The 22,443-nt window shown below is 33.9% G+C and overlaps 2 protein-coding genes across 2 annotated transcripts; one reads left to right on the top strand and one right to left on the bottom strand.

Moving 5' to 3' along the window:
- Positions 1-638: 638 nt before the first annotated feature.
- LOC131930216 (putative ankyrin repeat protein RF_0381) lies at positions 639-5,954 on the top strand. Its single transcript, XM_059286627.1, has 4 exons — positions 639-2,145; positions 2,428-2,469; positions 5,649-5,691; positions 5,813-5,954. The coding sequence occupies exons 1-4, from the start codon at positions 639-641 to the stop codon at positions 5,952-5,954; spliced, it is 1,734 nt and encodes a 577-aa protein (XP_059142610.1).
- Positions 5,955-11,605: 5,651 nt separating this feature from the next.
- Positions 11,606-17,272, bottom strand: LOC131930225 (ankyrin repeat and KH domain-containing protein mask). Its single transcript, XM_059286633.1, has 4 exons — positions 14,500-17,272; positions 14,246-14,291; positions 13,541-13,627; positions 11,606-11,842 (listed from the first exon to the last, which is right to left on the bottom strand). Exons 1-4 carry the CDS (start codon positions 17,225-17,227, stop codon positions 11,665-11,667), a joined length of 3,039 nt encoding a protein of 1,012 aa, XP_059142616.1. The 5' UTR covers positions 17,228-17,272; the 3' UTR covers positions 11,606-11,664.
- Between the last annotated feature and the right edge of the window lie 5,171 nt (positions 17,273-22,443).

Here is a 22,443-nt window from a genome sequence, read left to right as displayed (position 1 = left end):
GTTTCTTTTTTTTTTTTATTGTGAGAATCATAGAAAATACACTACCTAATTTTTCATTTTAATAATTGTATTCTTAAAAATGTGTATTGTATGTGATTTGTTTTTCAAATATTGCGACACAAATTGTTATTACAAACCTATTCAAGTTCAAATTGCTTTATTCCATGTCTTTTCATTCGTGCTTTAAATAAGTGTTGGAGAAGCTTATCTCTAGACTTGTTATTGGGTTATTCGGTTTACAGCACCCACTTGTTCATTTGCATTAATATTCGATTCTAACTTTATTTTTTTTTACATTTAATTGTTAGTTAAGCTTCATTTTCAAAACAAATATATTTATTTATATTTTAGTTTTTTAACGAAGTTCTGAAAGTGTTCTAAACTAGATCTATGTTGTAAGCTATACGATAATTTTTTTAATTAAAGTTTACTTATTGTAACTAAACAAGTTTAAGGAATTATGTAGAGCAAGAGTAATCATAATGTGCACAAGGAAAAAAAAAGAACATTGTCGATCGAACAAGAAATGACATATGGCTTCTATTTTCTTTTAAATTTACAGATAAAAAAATTCTTTCGAGAAACCAAGAAATCACGACAAATAATCGAGACACATTGTTTCTGTATCCAAACCAAAAATGGCTATCCCGGACTCAACTTGGCAACTATATATGCAAGCTGCACTAGAGGGATCGGGAAATCAGATAGAGAACTTTCTAAAGGCTGGGTTTTATGTTGATTCACCAACCGTGGAGGGGATAACAGCTCTCATGATTGCGTCTAGTAACGGTCACGTGAATGTTATAACCATGTTGATAACCAATGGTGCTGATGTGGATTCAATAACCGATATTGGCGAAACTGCCCTGATCTTTGCTGTAAGGGCCGATCAGGTCGAAGCTGTGCGGGTACTGCTTGAAGCTGGAGCTGATGTCAACGCGGCGAAAAATACCGGGATTACGGCTCTCATGATAGCGGCATTGAAAAGCCATTACAAGATCTTAGATATTTTAATACAACACGGTGCGTTGGTGAACTTATCTGATGAAAACAACAGCACCGCTCTACTTCATTTAGCCTTCTCCGGAAATGTTGATTGTTTAAAGTTGTTAATTCAAGCTCAAGCAGATGTCAATCACACCAATACACAAGGTTTGACGGCTTTAAATATTGGTTTATATGGCGGACATTTGGATTTTATTCAGATTTTAATTAAAAACGGAGCCTCTGTACACAGCGATGATTCTTTAAATTCAAAATTCGTGTTGATTGCAGCAAGCAATGGGTATGCTGAAATTCTAGAACTTCTTCTACAAAACGGAGCTAATGTGGATTCTAGCACTGAAGGTGGTTTTTCAGCTTTAATGATGGCATCACGTCTAGGCTATGATAACGTAGTAGAAGTTCTTCTAAAGAACCGCGCTAATATAAATTTGCAGGATTCCGATGGCTATTCCGTATTGTTTTTCGCCATAGAGCAAGGTCACTTGGGTACAACTCGCCTTCTGATAGAGCGAGGCGCCAGTGTGTTTCACTTAACCACCAACAACGACACGACGTTAATGTCAGCATGTCGGGCTGGTAAACTTGACATCGTGAAACTTCTGCTGGACAAAAATGTCAACGTTAATTTGAGAAACAAGCAAGAGATGACGGCATTGCTTGTAGCTGCTTACGGTGGACACACAGATGTAATGGAAGCTCTTTTGAAACATGGCGCCAACCCTAACTACAGCACTAGTTTCCTTACAACTGCGTCCAGAATAGCCATAGGTAAAGGAGATACTAAAATGCTGAAAGTATTAATTGATGGTGGACTTAACATGAACGCGGTTGATAGCTTAGGGTGCAATATTTTACAAAGCTGCTTATCACAGTCTTTGCACGAAACAACATACTTTGAATTGGTTTTTCTACTTTTTAGCGATGAAGAAGAATGTGTTGAAATTAAAAGACTTCTAGACGAATTTCTTAATTTAACGAACGATAAGTCGAACTTCAAATCTTCAGAGCATACCGACAAGGTCTACATCTTAGTCACTACAATTGCTATTAAGATCAAGAAACTAACACAAAAATACCATAACGATACAAAAATTAATATCATTGGACACTGGATTAGCAAATCAGATCTAAAAACTGAAGGTCTGGCGACATTAGCTTCGGCGATAATATTACGCCTTCCTGACTGTAAAGAGATACTTACGCCATATTATGTTAATCGTCAGGACGATTCAAGATTTACAACAATCCAGCGTAGAGATCACGTTTGTTCGGTGCAAGATGCAGCAAACATTAATGACGTAGTCACTGATTCGGATATCGAGACGTATTTTAAGGTCTTTACGTTTCTTGACAAACAAATTAATGATATATCTAATATAAACATAGAGAATGTGAGGTTCAAAATTACATTAAAACTTTTAGGGTTGACAAAACTACTGCTTGACCCTACTGAAAAAATGGAAGGTATGTTTTTCATGAATATTTTTTAATTTAATATTTCGAATTTTACATTTCCGTCATAGTTTTTCGAGTTAAAATGTTTAGAGATAATTTCAATACTATGACATATTTTTGAGAGCAAAGAAATTAATAATTACACATCAAAACCACAATTTGTTTGTTTGATCCAGTTTATATATATATATATATATATATATATATATATATATATATATATATATATATATATATATATATATATATATCGGTGCCCTGTCAAAACGACCTGGGACAAATCGGCCCCGTCAAAACGGCCCCGTTAATATGACCCCGTCAAATCGACTCCCGACAAACCGACCCCGTCAAAATAGCCCCGTCAAAAGGGCCCCGACTTATTGGCTCCCGTCAAATGGGCTCCCGTCATATTGACTTGCGACATATAGTCTCCCGACAAATGGGCTCCCGATATTTAGGCTCCCGACAAATAGACTCCCGACATATTAACCCCTGAAAAATAGGCTCAGGACATATTGGCTCCCGACAAAGCGGCTCCCGACATATTGGCTCCCGACATAAGGGCTCAAGACAAATGGGCTCCCGGCAAATGGGCTCACGACATTTTGGCTACCGACAAATGGGCTCCCGACATATTGGCTCCCGGCAATTGGGCTCCCGACATATTGGCTTTTGACAAAATGACTCCCGACATATTGGCTCCAGAAAAATGAATGATATGACCACTATTGGCATAAAAGTAACCATTGTGTCCTACCTCCAATACCCCTATAACCTCTTTTTAATTCCCGAATGAAATTGTTTTTGATGAATCAACATTAATTCACAAACAAATCAAGCCCTTAACAGCTAAATTCCACCAATTCTAATGTTTTGATAATGTTTAATTTACAACAGAAAAGATCTGTTGCTTAAAAGCGAGCACAGAAGTGTAAATGTATGATATACATAATGTTACATGATAACAGCATTTTGTTTTGATAACCTACAAGCATATTGCAGTTAGGAAGGTACAGCGTGGACCCTTCTCCCCACACACTGAGTTGGAACAGCCTATAACCGACTCAATTATGGATGTCATAGATAGATGACCCTTAAATTAAAACATACTATATTTTATAATAGATAAACTAATATAAAAATAAGGCCTGCCGAACAAGAGATGCATACGTTGTATTACATAAGAGTGTTGGATAAGCTAACTCTAAAGAATATTGATGAAGGGGTCCCACTGGCAGGTGTCATATTCAATGAGACCGCTTTGCCGGGAGACTTAGTCTCTACAGAAACGGTATTGTCAGTGCAGTGGCGTAGGTAGGATTTTTGGGCCCCTATGCAAAAATTATCAGTGGGCCCCTTCGTCAGCCGTTAGGCCAGTGGCGTCGCTAGGTCGGGTCTCACCCGGTGCGGCACTTCGTATTGTCACCCCCTCCCAGGAAACAAAGCATATATATATATATATATATATATATATATATATATATATATATATATATATATATATATATATATATGTGTGTGTGTGTGTGTGTGTGTGTGTGTGTGTCGGCCTACATAGGCCTAAAATTTATATCTATGCCACATACTGGTACACGTACGTGTTTAAGCTTTAATCACTGCAGACTTAATAGTAACGATGTTTATCTACAGTCTGTTTATAATACAGTTGAATGTAGCATTGTTTTCTTTATAGTTTACGTCGTGGTGTCACACCCCCCCCCCCCGCCCTCTTGATATAATTTTCGATTTGTACTTAGAAGACTATTTAACTTTAACTAATGGATCTGTAAAAATGGCATTTCATTCTATAAATTTTACAATTTTTTGCCTTTGGTGTCCACCCCCTAAATGGTGTCACCCGTTGCGGTCCCCACCCCCCGCCTCGCCTTCGCTACGCCTCTGCGTTAGGCTACAGAGGAGTTAAACGAAGAGATCAACTTCTACTTACGATGGATATTTTTTAATATATAAATATTCTGAAGGCAACATTTTGTATTTTATATGTCCTGATTATGTATTTATACTATATTATTATGCTTGCCTACTACTGCTAAAAAGTTTATTTATAGGCTGATTCTCTCAATGTCTTGCACGACAAAGTGATATCGCCTGTAGTGTTATTATAACGATTGGGCTCTGTTTGACCCACAAACACTGAATCCCACTGCCGAAACGGTGGGGAGGGGGGGGGGGGTGGGGGGGGGGGGGCTTTTTGGAACTTTTAACCTTTTTCTTTTTTAAAATTATTTATATGTAACAAATATTAAAATTCCAATGTAAAAGTTTTAATTTTTTATGAGGGAAAAGGGCCCCTATGTGCCTTGGGCCCCCATGCCTTGCTTACGCTAGCTTTACGGTAGCTACGCCACTGTGTCAGTGGTCCTTTTGTCTGGAGCCAAATTGACAGGAGCCTTTTTGTCGGGATCCAAAATGACGCTAGTCTATTTGTCGGGAGTCGTAATGACGGGGGCCGTTTTGTAGAGAAACTAAATGGCGGGAGCCTATTTGTCGGGAGTCGTAATGACGGGGGCCGTTTTGTGGAAAAAACTAAATGACGGGAGACTATATGTCGGGAGCCAAAATGACGGGAGCCTATTTGTCAGGAGCCTTATTGACTGGAGCCCTTTTGTCGGGAGCCTATATAACGGGAGCCTATTTGTCGGTAGCCTAAATGACGGGAGCCTATTTGTCGGGAGCCTATATGACGGGGTCCATATGTCGCTGGCCCTTTTGACGGGGCCGATTTGACGGGGTCGTTTTGACGGGGTCGTTTTGTCGGGGTCGTTTTGACGGGGCCGTTTTGTCATTGGCCGTTTTGACGCCGCACGATATATATCAAATTATGTCTGAGCCTTAATCTTTTATAGAAATCCACACGACTAATCGGATTGGGTTGTTTATATTGATATGGTCGTAATTTTAAGATTAGAATTGCAGGGAACTGAAAGTTACCAACTCCACGTGTATAAATATATATATATATATATATATATATATATATATATATATATATATATATATATATATATATATATATATATATATATATATATATATGTTTTTATTTCTACAATGTATTTCATACTGCTTATATTTTTTTTAAAAAATTGCTGGGCTAGAACTTTTCTAGACATTGGTGCATTTTTAAATCAATTTGCTAATTATGGTTTATTCCGTTCCAATTTCAGAACTAGTACCAAACAATAATCAACCAGATTTGCATCAAACCAGGTAAGCTACATTAGCAATATGTAAACAAAATACATTTAATATATTTTATGTCATTTATATTAAAACGTATTAACATTTTAGAACTGGGTTAATGACTTAACTTTAACTAATTGATTTTCAGACCTGGAATGGGTGGAGAAAATAACAAGGAAATATCTGGCCACGCGCGCCTACATTTAGAAATGGGTTTTCTAAAACCCTTTAAAGATGTTCTTGATACTGGGTACGTAAAACTAAAGCAGATTAAACCTAATTTAAAATAGACTATAAAACATAAATAACGGCTTGGTGAAATGGAGGTGCGTATGAGTTCGATTCCCTGGGGACATAAGGCTGATATGCTTGGGCTTCTTCGGCCATAGCATTACCAAACCAGTTTCAATTCGGAACTCTTTCTGACTTAATGAGCAAAGTCGAGAGAGGAATAATGATGTGTAGGTATTGTGTGATCTGTAATAAGTATTGAGAATATTCTCTGCTCACTCAGGGCATAAAAAAGCAAATATGATTTTTATTACAACCTTTTTTTAACACTCACTTCCTCTGTCTGTCTGTCTGTCTGTCTGGATAGAAACGCCCGTGTGAAATTGCAGGCACTTCTAACTGACAGGTACGGTTCGTAATTGCTACGTGGGTCCAGACATGAAGACAGTGCATCGTGACATTCAATTTGACTTAATTGTTCGTTTAACTAATTTTTTATGAATTAATTAAAATTTGGACCGAATTAGTAGGCATATCTATCCACACGCGTCATGACGGCCGTGTTGGTCGTGGAGCGAGGGGGGCTCTACGTCACAAGCGCGTCATCACGTTCCATAGGCGCGCGATGGCTTTTAGTCGGGTCAGCAGTCTAGTTCTTTACCACTAGACTACGCCATCCCATAATACTGTGACATGTATAGTAAAACTAAATATACTATTAAAGCAAAACTGTTTTTTTAAAACTGTGTATCATATATTTGTTGCTACACTATATTGTCTTAACATGCGTATAACTCGTTAATAATAAAAAGTATAAAAATAATAAATACATAATAACATTTATAATTACAAGCTTTTATAAATGCACTAAAAAGAACAAAACAATACAATTTTTTAAAATATAAAATAATTTTTAAAAATATAATAAATCTGCGGTTAGTCGGGCTAAAATTTTAAATACAGATTTGTCAAAATTTCGGCGATTTACGCGTAATCGATTCGAAAAAACTGCTACCCTGTATTTGTGTGTGTATGTTTATCTGTTAACACAATAACTTGAATACCGTTACAGTTACAGCTAGGTAGATGAAATTTCATAGATAAGTATTATAAAATAATTAGTAGTTTTCTTTCAACTTTTTAGCTATTTCCGATAATCGAAATTGGAACTTATTCTACCTTTGTTTTTCAAAAGCCTAAAACTTGAGTACTGTTTTAGATTGATAAACAAAATTTCACATATTAGTAAAAGATCTAATTTTCTGATTTCTTTCAAATTTTGAGTAGTTTCTGTTGATCGGAAGTGATAATTTATGCTATTTCCGATTTCTCAAAAACGCATATAAGTAAATAAAGTACAAGTATTCCGCAATATTATTCACATAATGTTTGCCGTTCCGTTGGTGCGCTATTCTTTTTCTACGATATTCTATCCTATTTTAAAATGGTTAAGTAACTAAAAATGTATTTAATATAATGTCTATTTCCCGAGTTGCCAACCCTCATAGTGTTATATTAAAAAATTCGATAAAGTTTAGGGGATATTACTCCCGCTTTATTTGTTATAGCATTGTGATTTAATGTCACTATTAACAATATCTATAAAATATTTTTCAGGAAAATTGTCTACGAAAACTTTAATTTGAAAATTAACATTAAGCATGTTCATGCGGCGAAAATCTATCAGGCTGAGAAGGTGAACATTACTAAGACAAAAAGACTCGAAGTGTGCAAGGCTGACATGGTTGAAATAGTCAAGGCGAGAAATGTTGCAACAGAAGGAGGAATAATAAATACATACAAACGTTTATAATTACAAGCTTTTATAAATGCACTAAAAAGAAGAATATAATACAATTTTTATTAAATATAAAATAATTTCAAAAAAATTAATAAATCTGCGGTTACTTTAAATATACAAAAATTACTTCCTTTAAATATATTAATGCACTACTATTTATATCACTATAAATAAGCGAGGGCCGCTTGTTTAAATACTTATTATTATAGCGGCCCACGCTTTTATTGATAAATGTAAAAAAATATATAAAGATTGTATATAAAAAAAATAGACGACACATAACGTTTTGAAAGGATATATAATACACAATACACATTTATTGAAAATGTAAACAAATGCGCCTCCGCCTCACCCACTCCACCACCTCCTCACCCAGGTGGGTAAGTATTTTACTATATCTCATTGTCCCAGGCTGCGCCTGCGCCTCCACCAGGTGGGGGAGTATTTTCCTATATAACCTTTGCGCCTCCGCCTCCGCCAGAAATGCGGCTCAAAAGTGACCTTATATACTACTTATATAGTATATATTATGGTTATGTGGATACTTAGAGTTTAGAAGGTTCTTTAAAATTTCTATAGCAAAGAGTTTATTTGAATACTCCAAAACACAAACATAACATAAATGGACTAGACTGCATCTATTTATACAACCGTCATTGCTTTAGAAATAATTATTTTACTCCAATGTTAGAAGCAAGTGTTACATTTGTTTAAATATAAAACAATACAATCATAAATGGTAAACTAATTTTTATTTCAACAATTTTTTTTAAATATTCATTTGTATAAATTCGTACAAAAAAATAATTTGAAATGCCTGACAGAAATCAAAGTTCTAGAACCGACAACGATAAACAATCAGAATTGTATCTGCTCGACGTTTCCCAAGTTGTTTATGAACCAGTGATTATTTTTATCAACTGTTTCCTAATTTACATCATATGTGTTTTCGGCATTATTGGAAACATCTTCACCATTATCATCCTAGTCGTTAACGGCTTTAAATTGTCGTCGAATGTCGTGTTAACAGCACTCTCCGTTTCTGATTTATTTTACTCTATCACAGCTAGTGTCTACAGGCTTCCGTTTATAATCCGACTATTCGACACTGAAATGGGAGACAACTTTAAAGCGTATTATCGAGTTTATATCTATATATGGTACCAGTATGCATTTACCATCATCATAGATCTGGTTGCTGTAATTGCAGTGGAAAGGATGATAGCTGTAAGGTTTCTTTTAAGAGTTTCTCATGTTATATCTCCTTGTGTTATGTTTTGTGTTTTGCTTATTATATTCATCATTGTATCGCAACTATACGTCCCTTATACTTTATAAATAGATTTAATTCAATTTACATCAACTCAGACTAACAACACCATCTTCGGCTACGGACCTAGCCAGTTTTACTTCAACAATTATCACTTCCTTGAAATATACCGTAAACACGTTTTACTAAACACAAACGCAACAATCCTTACATTTATAATAATAACAAATACAATTTTGATAATTTTGAAAGTCAAAATATCAACCAAAACATTTAAAACAATGTCTTCATCATCAGCGTCAGTGTAAAGAATTAAAGCTTTAAATTCAGTAAAAGTAACATTATCCATATGTTTCTGCCTCGTAGTGTTTGTTTTAGTTCCATCCAACAGTGTAGATAATTATCTAATGTACTCTGTCAACTTGATCTACACTTCCAAGTTCCAAACATTGCTGTACAGCTCCCTGCAAGTTATAAGTCAATTGAATGCTTCAGTAAACTTTATTATCTATGTTTGTTTCAACTCAAAATTTTCTAAAACCTACAAGAAACTATTCACATATGCAGATATAGACAAAAAACTATAATACATTTGTATTTGAAGATAGAAGCCCTTTATAACGTTTATCTAAAATATACCCTTAGCTAGTTAAATATTTTGTCTAATAAGATAACAGGGTAACAATAATTTAATGAAATTGTTATCCGTTAATTGGGCATCTTGCATAGCGGGTTAAGGGTACTACTATATTTTCTATACATGTTTGTTTACAATATGCAGTTTAAATACAAAACTTAACATCAGCACAATCAAAATATATTTAACAATATATATTATATTAAAGCAGTGATAATCAGATTCAGAATAAAGCTGCACAAATTAAAGCATTGTTTCCCTTGTAATCGCACTGTGTATATGATTGCCGTGTCAATTAACATGTGTACTCACTCCACATCACCTTTCATTGCAGCAATCTTCAAGACGATTTTATTCAAATTATTTGAATGATTGATTGCTGTTATTAAAATTAAGAAATTCAAAAATTACAATAGCTTATCGATCGTAGATATATAATATTATTGTTGTGTAGATCTGAACGATAAGTCTGTGCCTAAAATTAAATAAGCAGTTAAATATGTGTGTTTGTGTTGTTTTGTGTTGCTATCATTATATTCTGTTAACTCATTTTTATTTTGAGGAATTATTATTAGCCACTGGCCACTATTAATAAACGCACAGCTTTATTGTGATTGAGATTAACAGCAAGTATAAGGATAGTATTGCCGTAAAGATCCTTAACAGCTGCATTAATACACAAATGAATGTAAAGCTCAAATACAATCAAATACATTCTACTTCCATCCAGCATATGTAATGTAGTGCAATTAATGCTTAATACATTAATATTCTAATTTTAGATTAAACTTGTTAACATTGCATTCATGAGGCATTACAAAAAAAAAAAATATTCAAATAATATAGATATGTATATTTAAAAAAAAATCAAATTAAATTGCAATTGTATATCTTTCTATTTAAAAGTTTTGAGTTTATATTTGCTATATACATTATTTATCCCCAAATTTCTAATTTGAGTGATTAATTTTGAGATTTCAACATCTTTGGGTTTAAGAAACGAAAATAAAATATTATGTCAGAGATTTATGTATCCTAAATGGGGGGGGGGGGGAGATGACATTGTTTAATAAAACATATGGTAAAGTATGAAGAAGCTAATTTGTAACATACAAACGATTTAATTCTAGATAGTTCTCAAACGGGTTAATATTTAATATTCTTTTGTTGTATTTAGTAAAAGGCTTTTGGATGTTAGTGTCGATGCATAATGTACGGGTCGATACTCTAAAATCGATTTTTCCATCAAACGGTTGTATCGGTAACAGCTAAACACACAATCTTCAACTTTACTGGAAGGTTAGCTGTTCTTATGAACATCGTGTTCAGTTTGGTTAAAATAGAATACAATAATTCTGCAATTTAATCTTCGGTATCAACATTAGCAATTTAAATGTTTATTTACTTTAAATTATAAGAGAAGAAAACAACTGGTGTCTGTGTAACGTTTCGATTCTCACCTAAAAAAAAAGTAATAATTTTTTTGTTATAATAACTTTAAATACACCGAGTCATGTTTATATTTAATAGTTTTTCTTACAATAATATTAGAAGACAATATCAGTAAACGTTTCAATGATCAAGTTAACGAATTCTATTGTTTTTAAAGATCTTTTGTTAGTGTTGTTGCAACAATAATATCCGTTTTAGGGATTGAAAACAACCATTTTTAGACAACTCATTTTCGAATCATGTAAACACATGAAATGTTATTGTTTCTATTATGGAAACTGAAAGCTGTTATTAAGTTGGCCTTTTTTATTTTTTTATTATTTGATAGGCTCATATACATTAAATAGTGAAACTGTTTTATAAATGGCTGAACTCGGTGCTAGAATTCGTAATTATTCAAACACGGACGGAGCATCTCCAGATGGTTAAAACTGTATTACTAAAGTGAACACGGCAACAAGACAAACTGACACAGTTAATTACAAGTTGGAAGCGAAAAAACAATAAAAAGATATGAGAAAAAAATAATTTCAGTGCATTTAAAGCTAGTTATTATAAAATGTGTTACATTTATTTTATTCAAATCTTCTTTTCAAAAGATTGCGTCGTTCACATATTATTATGTTGAATTGTACAACCATCTGAAGCGTAGTACACGACTGAGTCAATGTTCATCTTGCCAGTACTAACATCACGAAGCAAATTGATCTTGTGTATATCCACTTTTTCCGCTTGACAGATTCTAGCCTCCTGGACTTCTTTTATAATTACGCTGATGTTACATTTCCTGATCAAATAAAGTAAATAAATAAATATGGTAGCTGTGGTGAGTTTTATGCTAATAGTAATAAAACGGATAGTGTTATTATTATAAAATAAATTACAGGTACTATGGATGTTTCGACCCATGGTCTTCCTCAGCACACAACAGTGTGGTTTAAAACTATTGACATACTTTTCGACTTCGCCCACAGTGAAAACAAAGTAAATGCCATAATATCCAAATGAAAAGACGTGTGTAAAAGGAAGTTTGGACAACATTAGAAGTGGGGCTTGCGGGCGTGTTCCACGAAGAAGAGGGGTTACGGGAGGGGGTAAATGAAGAAAGAAACATGTTCGTGAGCACCCAGTCGGGGCGTCAGAAGAAGTTGGGATAAAATTTAACGAAGGACTATAGTTACCCTTCTTATCCATAGTCTATCGCCCCGTTAAAACGAACGTAGGTGACATAGAGCTCACTTGAAGGCCTGGGGCGCCAAAAAGCACCTTGTCGGGGCGCAATAGGACGCCTTGTATTCGATTTAGTGAACGACTATAGTAACCCTTTTTACCTACATCTTATCGCAATAGTTAAAACGAAAGTATGCACCAGAGCGCCCACGGGACAGTCAAGGGTGCCAAATTGCACTCTGCTGGGGCGCCGGCGGACGCACCTGATTAAATTTAGCTTATCCGCTAACTGAAATATAGAAGTAAACATAGAGATCATTTAGGAGCGGCTTCTAAACTGTTATTGATTACAAATAATATTTTTAAACAGTATGTTCAGTGTTTATAATAAATAAAAAGCAGTATGTAAAATATCTGTGTTTTACTTACCACCCTGCATTTTATCAATCCACGCTAATTATGCAATTATGTTTTCTCGACACCAAAACATCGTAATAAAAAGTATTATTCTCCCCGGTGTAATTTTTTTTAAAGGAAAGTAATTGTGTTTTGGCTAATTTATCAAGGAAAATGATTAGTGCTAAAGGACGAAAGGTAGTAAATTTCAGAAACAATTAGAATTTTTGTGAAGGGTGATACATTTTCTTTAATTTTGTTTAATGCACATGCCGTAAATTAACACCTCAAGTTTGGAAAATGAAACTTGTTTTATAAAACGTTCAATATTAATTGTCTAAATAATTAATTTAGATGATAAGCACTTTAAAAATATAACAAGTCAAGTTATATTCCTATATTACCACGGGTCCGTCCGCAGCCACATACAGAATTGAACTTTATATAATAGATCGGAGAAAATTTAGGGGAGGTCCCTCCCCTTTTTGAATTCTTAAAACTCTTGTCAAAGAATTATTTGCTTTTATAAAACGTAGTTAATGATTGATTGTAAAAAAAAGTGTAAATTCGATATTTTGGTGTATAAAAACAAAGTGAATAAAGTTTTCGTTTTAGGCCTAATAATCTTCAGGGCAGATAAAGTCGATTTCATCCACGACAGGAACGAGGCAGCGATTTTTGGAGTTGTCTCTCCTAGAACAGCTAAGGGCTACAACGCGGAACTTTTCGGTTCAGCAACCATGAGCTTTACCTACTTGACCATGCCGAATCCTTGTTAAGTGTATCAACTAGTTACAAGTGTTAGTGGCGGAGGTGTAAGGTGAAAATCGTTCGTCTTCCAAACTTAAGGCCAGCCTTGATAATTTTATCTACAAAATGCATTACATGTCACTGCGTATTTTTTTTAAAGTGAACTTACTCTCGACCTAAGCTCAAAACAATATCTTGAAACATCTTCAATGTAACTGTTGGTAGATCTGTGTTTTCAGGATTATCCTCTCCTGATCTGATAATTAAAATTCAATGTGTGCACAATGTACATTTTTAAAAAATGTAGTATGAATTATCTTTCAATGCTATAATAGGCATGGTGTCAAAAAATTAATTAGTTTAACCAATAACTGTAATTAGTCGATAAATTAATAGATAAAATACATAAATCCCTTAACCCTTGGATCTTTGGGACCTCACGGATTTGTGTTGTGAGTCTAGGGCTAAATCTCTCCATGTCTGACCACAACCGAAAGTTTACATTTAAGTGGTTAGCCTCGGTCACGAACATGTGGTCGCTGAAGTTCATCTAGAAACTATTTTGTATTAGCCGGTGACACCCAGTGTTGCCGTGGGTTCATATGTCAATTAGTTTTAATTTTTCTGTGTGCGCTTTTTTTCCGTTGCCCTTTTTTCAGTTGCGCATCTTTCTGGTCACCGATGCCGTATTAGCATCAGTTGTTATATTTTGAAGTTTTCTCTCCTGGATGAGTTGCTGTCCCTAGCTATCGAGGCTCTATAGCCCGGGGGTTAGAACTCGTGAAGATTTCGATAGACAATGCTAAATAAACATGTCAAAATACATGCAGGTTTTGGCATATGTATAGATAATCAAAATGTGTAAGTTCTTTACCTTAAAGAGTGTAATGCAGTTGCTCGTTCATTATTTAGTTCTTGATCTAGAGTTATAAAATATACATGCTATCAAATTGCTCAAGAATATATAGTGTTAATAACTATAAATTAATAATACATTTTGTTTGTAAAATAAAACGGTGTATTAATAAAGACATAAAACAGTTACTAAATTTTTAACAACATTGAGTGAAATAATCAGCAAGTTTTATGAACATTATATGACTTTAAAAATTACTAGAATTACAGTACCTTCAGATGGTGGGGTAGGATCAAGTAGTGATTTTGCCGTCTCTGAAAAAGTCAAAATCAGCTTGACTTTCACGTCGTCTTTGTTTATACCAGTCGCAACATTCATTATTTTGTTCAGAAACTCAAACACTTTCAAGAACGTCTCAACATCCGAACTAGTGATTACGTCATTAATGCATCCTGCATCGTGTATTGAAAGTATGTTACCGTCACATTCAGTAGCTTTCATATTTGATTGATCAGAATCTGTTGTATTCTTGCTAAGTATTTCATGACAATCTGGAATACGTAACATCACTGCCGCAAGCAATGTCGTAAAACCGGAAGTTTGTAGACGAAAGGGTTCAACATCCAGTTTTGTATGCGTATTTTCTAAAACAGTAAGCTCTTGACTAGCGTATTGTAGATAGCAGAACATTGCATGCAATAAAACTGTGTCTATTTTAGCCCCACGCTCTATGAGCAGACTGCTAGAATCTACATCTCCACGTTGTAAGGCTATCAGTAAAGAATTTTCCCCATTATCAGTAACACAGTGAATATCCGCGCCGTGATCTAAGAGAGCCTTTACAATACCGGCGTCTCCACACCGTGTGGCAGTAATTAGCGCGCTTTCATTTCCTGTTTTACGAATGTTGACATTTGCACCACTTTCCAGAAGTTTTTCTACGATAGTTCTATGACCTACCTCGCACGCTTTAATTAAAGAACTAGCACCTTCTTTGTCTTGAGCGTTGATATTCGCATTGTTCTGCAGTAAAGTATTTACTATATCTAAATGCCCTTTTGATGAAGCCACAATGAGAGGCGTTTGTCTATTGGTGGACGATAAGTTGACGCATGCGCCGTAGCCAATCAAAACGGTAACAGTTTCGGATTCGCCTGAGAATGCAGCAGCAAATAGGGCAGTATCGTGCATTTTCTTGTGGATGAAATTGACTTCAGCGCCGTAGGAGATGAGCAGATGGATGGTTTCAGTGTTGCCAAACAAAGAAGCTAGGACTAGCGGAGTATACCCAGTGTGTGTTACTTGGTTAGGATCAGCGTTATGGTTAAGTAAAACTTCAGCCATGGCACTGTCGTTTATCATACACGTCATCATTAAGGGCGTTAATCCTCTTTTGTCAATTAAATTAACATTCACATTGTTAATAATTAAAAATTGTACAAGGCTCGGATCTTTCTTTGGTACTTTGCGAGCCTCCTCTTTAAAATATAAGAAATACATATTATCTGATTTGTTTATCCAGTGTTCAATGATATTAGCTTTTGTATCGTTATGGTATTTTTGTGTTAGTATCTTGAGCTTAAGAGCAATTGTAGAGACTAAGGTGTAGACTTTGCTTGTGTATTCTGGAGACTTCAAATTTGACTTATCGTTCGGTAAATTAAGCAATTCGTCAAAAAGTTTTTTAATTTCAACACAATCTTTTTCTTCGCTGAAAAGTAGAAAACCCAATTCAAAGTATGTTGTTTCGTGCAAAGACTGTAATATGCAGTTGTGTAAAATATTGCACCCTAAACTGTCAACCGCGTTCATGTTAAGTCCACCATCAATCAATACTTTCAACATTTTAGTATCGCCTTTACCTAGGGCTATTCTGGACGCAGTTGTAAGAAAGCTAGTGCTGTAGTTAGGGTTGGCGCCATGTTTCATAAGAGCTTCCATTACATCTGTGTGTCCACCGTAAGCAGCTACAAGCAATGCCGTCATCTCTTGCTTGTTTCTCAAATTGACGTTGACATTTTTGTCCAGCAGAAGTTTCACGATGTCGAGTTTACCAGCCCGACACGCTGACATTAACGTCGTGTCGTTGTTCATGGTTGTATGAAACACACTGGCGCCTCGCTCTATCAGAAGGCGAATTGTACCCACGTGACCTTGCTCTATGGCGATAAACAATGCTGTACATCCATCAGAATTTTGTAAATTTATATTAGCGCGGTTCTTTAGTAAAACTACTACTATTGTATCATAGCCTTGGCCTGATGCTATCATTAAAGCTGAATAACCACCTTCAGTGCTAGAATCAACATTAGCTCCGTTTTGTAGAAGAAGTTCTAGAATTTCAGCATACCCCTTGCACGCCGCAGTCAACACGAGTTCAGAATTTAAAGAATCATCACTGTGTACAGAGGCTCCGTTTTTAATTAAAATCTGAATAAAATCCAAATGTCCTCCATATAAAGCAGTGTTTAAAGCCGTCGAACAGTGTGTATTGGTGTGATTTACATCCACTTGAGCTCGAATTAACAACTTTAAACAATCAACATTCCCAGAAAAGGCTAAATGAAGTAGAGCAGTGTTGTTGTTTTCATCAGATAAGTTCACCAAAGCACCGTGTTGTATTAACAGATCCAAGATCTTGAAATGGCTTTTCGATGCCGCTATCATGAGAGCCGTAATCCCTGTGTTTATCGCCGCGTTGACATCAGCTCCAGCTTTAAGCAGTACCCGCACAGCTTCGACCTGCGCGGCCCTTACAGCAAAGATCAGGGCAGTTTCGCCGGTAGCTGTCACTGCATCCACATCAGCACCGCATGTAATCAGCATGTTAATGACGTCCAAGTGACCTTCATTAGACGCTAGCATTAGAGCCGTTAGTCCCCCAACGGCTGGCAAATTAACGGAGAACCCGGCCTTTATGTACTGTTTTATTACATTAACATATCCATTCAATGCAGCGTGGATGAATAGTTTCCATGTTGAATCATCTGGGCTAGCCATTTAGACTTTATGCAAAAATAAAGAACGTTTATCTTTGCCTTCTTTCTAGAACTAAAAATCGATAAAAATATTATTAAAAATAGTTGTTTTTTTTAACTTAAATAAAAACAATTGTTAGCCACTAGTTCAGTGGCAGCAATGCGGTCGAAATTGAAAGGTAACTTCAAAATGTACGAGTTCGGACCTTAGGGCATTTATAAAGGGAGAGAAGAAATATGTGCAGAAATTCAGATACTTCAAGCGACAGATAAATTATAACAAACATTTCGAGTCGAATAGATATTAATAATTGTAATAGACATTATCTAGAGCCAACTATATAAATATATATATATATATATATATATATATATATATATATATATATATATATATATATATATATATATATATATATATATTTATTTATTTATTTATTTATTTATTTATTTATATATATATATATATATATATATATATATATATATATATATATATATATATATATATATATATATATTTATTTATTTATTTATTTATATATATATATATATATATATATATATATATATATATATATATATATATATATATATATATATATATAAAATTACAAACATATAGTCATTAATAATTGTAATAGACATTATCTAGAGCCAACTATATATATATATATATATATATATATATATATATATATATATATATATATATATATAATTACAAACATATAGTCATATGTATTATAATGGATTACTGATTAAATTACTGAAACGGTAAATACCAGAATTATCTATTCCCCCACCTTCCTAACCACAGGTTCTTTGTCCTACTTATATTTATCATCTTTCTAAACAAAACAGTATTATAATATCTTCAAACCTATTTATACATTTTTTTTTCAAATCCACATATACATTACTAAACATCTTTTCTATAAACGTTTTGATAAAGGTGATGGCATTGTAAGGCGCACACAATAGCTTAATTTATAAACGTTCCTAAACCACATTCTGCAATGTTATGTTTGGAAATAACCTAGATTCGATAACGAAGTATGACAAATTTATAAACAGCTTTCTTTGTTTGAAATATACTATGTCACACATGAATTCGTATGTTCACTACACAATCCGATTGTCACATTCATAAATATTATGTAGGTAAAACAACAAAAGATACTGAAATAATTATTGTCACTCTTAGCATTGACCTGAAAAGAAAAAAAAACTGTACACTCTGTTTCGCAGTAGTGTGTAGAAGAACTAAACCGTACTTTGGTATGTATGTTTGATACTGTGTTGGTTTTAGATACGCTTGAGTTGTCTTGTAGACCCCCCTCTTTCTTATCGCATTCATGTGCCTGGCCTTATAAAATAGGTACATGTGCAGGGTGGATTCGATGTAGAGAAACTTATTTTTATAGCTAAAATCTGTATTAAAGCATTTAAACACTAAAATCACATATTTTATAAAATATTGCGACCAGAGTTTTTTCCAGGCATCTCTTTCGAAATTCAATAACTAGTATTACCAGTTCTATCCCCCATCCCCCCTCCCCACACCTAAAAATTTGGAGTCCGCCCCCCTCCCCCGAAAACTTTAAGTGTCAACGGCCTGTATGGAGATTTACAAGATGACACGTAATACTTAATAGTGTTCGAGGGAATCCATTCAAACACAAGAATTAAGAACGAATTTGAAAAATCCTTATAAATACACGTTTTCTTTGATTAAAGTTTACTCACAGACTACAAGAAAGAGCAGCCGGTAAGAAACGTGAAGCTTGATCCTGAATCATCTTGAGACAACTCAGCTTTAACCGCGTTCTCGTGGATAGACACTATTAGATTGGTATGTGATTTCATCCATGGCAAACACGTATGACACACATAGCTTTTGACCACTTCAATCGGACGTGTAAATCTAACAAATTATTCCCCTGGCAGTTACAAACCCTGTCACTGGTCAGAATAAAGGCTACTATTGTCATGTCAAAATGTCTCCTTGAACCGTTAATACATAGTCCGCCCCCCCCCTCCCTCCTTCAATATACCCTGTAACTATCTCTAGTAAACTGTTATAGATGTTTCCCCGATTTTACTTGTGGAATTTAACACTTCAGTTACAAAAGACGAGTTCCTAATTCTAAACTGGTAAATTTTTAACGTTGCACATTTTGTTTCTGGAACAGTATATACAGTAGTCCCTGTATTTTAAAAAAATGTACAAAAGTAAATACTGGGTCTACAGATAAAGATTCGTATTGTTCGAATATTCCAAAAAGCAAGTGCTGATCGAATATGATTTATTTTTTATTTTACACCTATTACACTGCAATACATTCAGGTAAAAACAATACTTTACACAAATTAAAATTTAAAAATTGTTCATCAAAGAAAACTGTTTTACAACTAAAACATTTCTCCAAAAGAAAACTACATTTTACACAACTAAAGCAACAAAATGCACACGAAAACAGCATTGGCCACCAGTGTTTCTTTTAGGCATTACTTCGTGTGAGCTCGTCTCATGTCGTCTCCCCAATCCTCAATATATTTAAAATATATAAAGCAATGTATGTGTGTATGCGTGTTTTGTTTGTCTTTTATGCATTCCTACACCTCTCATCACATCGCCTTGAAACTTTGGGAAGTTGTTGTGAATATTCCTGAAGAGGTTTCTGCGGAAAAAGAACTTTCAAATTCGCAGGGGTGGCGCCCCGGCAGGGCACGATTTGTTTTTTCTCTATGTACCGTATATAAAAGTCGTTTGAAGTTTGACACAGTTCATCCCATCTCCATCAAACTTTGGTGAGTTGATTAGAACATCCCAGAGAAGGTTTATGCAAAATAATCTCTTTTGATTTCGCAAGGGCGGCGCCCCGGGAGGGTTCGATTTTTCTCTATATACGGTATATAACAAATCCAACTCAGATGCGGTTCGAAACTTTTATCCGTGTGCCATGAAACTTTGTTTTTCTGTGAGCACTATGGCGCCTATGTTAGTTGTAGCCAGGGGCCGTACGCGGCGCCTCTTAGTGTAATCAGGGGCTTCCGAGAGCGCCCCTCTACGTCCTCGACACATGTGCGGTCACCGAAGTGTGTTCTACTTCATTATTTTGGTGAGTGATTAACGTAAGGTTTTTATGCGGTAATGTTGGTATTGTAGGTAAACCCGTGTCCCTATATTTATGGTCCAATCGTAGGCATTGTTTACATTTAAATAATCAGTTTTAGAAAACAAGGTCACGCGCCTCAGAACATAGGATTGGTAACCCATTGATGAAAACTAATATATATATATATATATATATATATATATATATATATATATATATATATATATATATATATATATATATATATATAAATGTATATATATATATATATAATATATATATATATATATATATATATATATATATATATATATATATATATATAAATATATAATATATATATATATATATATAAAGCAATGTATATGTGTCAGTTTGTCTTTTATGCATCACTACACCTTGAATCCGATCGCCATGAAACTTTGGAAAGTTGTTGAAAATACTCCTGGGAAGGTATTTGTGTTAAATAAAAGGCAAATTCGCTGGTATGGCGCCCCGGCAGGGCGAGATTTTATTTTTTTTTCTCTCTACCGTATATAAAAATAAAGGTCGATTGCGGTTTTGTACGGCTGAAAGGGCATACTGACAAGTTAAATCAGTGTTTCTGTAAAGTAAATGATAAAATTTCAAAACATAAGTTTTATTTGCTGTAGGCCTACACAATTCACTGTTTAGCAAGAAGCAGATTCATAATATTAATTTGGTGTTCACTTAGTAGAACTAGAAAAATGAGATTTAGCTATTTTGTTAAATTCAAGATGCTTCCTTATGTTTGAAAACTGCATTATTGAACACTAAATCTTACCATAATATAAGCCATTACCGTGACCCGAAGCGTTAGCATAATTAAAGACATTTACGTAATAAAGATGAATGATCTTCCCTAAACTTTCTCAAATATTCTTATATAACACTACGGGGGATGGCAACTCGGGATATATATAGACTTGATTTTTAATCAGTTTTTTCATACTTAAACTTTTTAAAAATAGAATAGAATCTCGTACAAAAAAAAAATGAATTGCGCACATAGGAAAGCAATCAACATGTGCATAATAATGCGGAATACTAGTACTTTATAAATTCATATGCTTTTTTTGAGAAATCAGAAATAGCAAAACGTACCACTTCCGGTCATCGAAAATTACTCACAATTAGAAAAAAAGGCAGAAAAATAGATATTTTACTTATGTGTAAAATTCCATTCATCTATCTGAAACAGTACTTAAGTTATAGGGTTTTTAAATAAACCAAAAGTAGAATAAGTTCTACTTCCGGTTCCCGAAAATCGCTGAATTTTTTATTTATTTTTTAATTTAAAGCTTTCAAAAAAAGTTCAAAAAGTGTATCTAAAATGCTTTTTAAGAGAGAAAAAGTTTACAATTCTACTGCTTTGCTTACATATATTTGTTGATTATAGCAAAAATTATACAATTTAATTTCTTAGCGTAAACCAACGATTTAAGGCTTTGCCATTATATATTTTATTTTAAACAACTAACTTTTTAAAAAAATATTACAGCATTTTATTGTTGACGATTAATTTTTGTTTTTAATTTAAATGATTTGTACTACCACTGAACATTAGAAAATTGCGATATTTACATTGAAACAAACACAAAGACACACTCTAAACTTAAGAATTATTGATTTTAGTTTACGTCAGAATAGAAGCCATTCTAGCTGCATTCAGCAAGATCGATACTGGCGTTATTTTGAACGAACTGTGCTTGATTGATTTTATAGAATCAATAGTAACACACTATTGAGGGATAGCTCTTAAAAAATGTAGGCCTACGTATGACATTGAAAAAAAAGTTAAAGAAAAAAAGTATTTTTTCGGTGAATTTTTATTATTATATATATATATATATATATATATATATATATATATATATATATATATATATATATATATATATATATATATATATATATATATATATATATATATATATATATATATATATATCATATAGGCCTATACATACCGAAACATTTTTCCTTGGAATTTTTTTCAAAAACCGATCGTTTTCACCGATATATTTTAAGTAGATGTTTCATAAAAAATTTATAACTAATCTTACTTAAATTTATTACCTTTAGATTAGTCAGA

This window comes from Physella acuta, unplaced genomic scaffold (genome assembly GCF_028476545.2).
Source record: "Physella acuta isolate Inbredline_101_S28 unplaced genomic scaffold, ASM2847654v3 ptg001742l, whole genome shotgun sequence".
Lineage (NCBI taxonomy): Eukaryota > Metazoa > Mollusca > Gastropoda > Physidae > Physella > Physella acuta.
This window is presented reverse-complemented; position numbering and strand designations above follow the sequence as displayed.

Excerpts from the sequence above, each read along its gene's own strand:
- LOC131930225 (XM_059286633.1), bottom strand. The coding sequence starts at position 17,227 with ATGGCTAGCCCAGATGATTCAACATGGAAACTATTCATCCACGCTGCA. Across the intron at positions 14,292-14,499 it reads TCCTACCCCACCATCTGAAG|ATCAAGAACTAAATAATGAA; the intron begins GTACTGTAATTC and ends TTATAACTCTAG. Across the intron at positions 13,628-14,245 it reads ACTGCATTACACTCTTTAAG|ATCAGGAGAGGATAATCCTG; the intron begins GTAAAGAACTTA and ends TTTAATTATCAG.
- LOC131930216 (XM_059286627.1), top strand. The coding sequence starts at position 639 with ATGGCTATCCCGGACTCAACTTGGCAACTATATATGCAAGCTGCACTA. Across the intron at positions 2,146-2,427 it reads ATCAGATCTAAAAACTGAAG|GGTTGACAAAACTACTGCTT; the intron begins GTCTGGCGACAT and ends TAAAACTTTTAG. Across the intron at positions 2,470-5,648 it reads CCCTACTGAAAAAATGGAAG|AACTAGTACCAAACAATAAT; the intron begins GTATGTTTTTCA and ends TTCCAATTTCAG.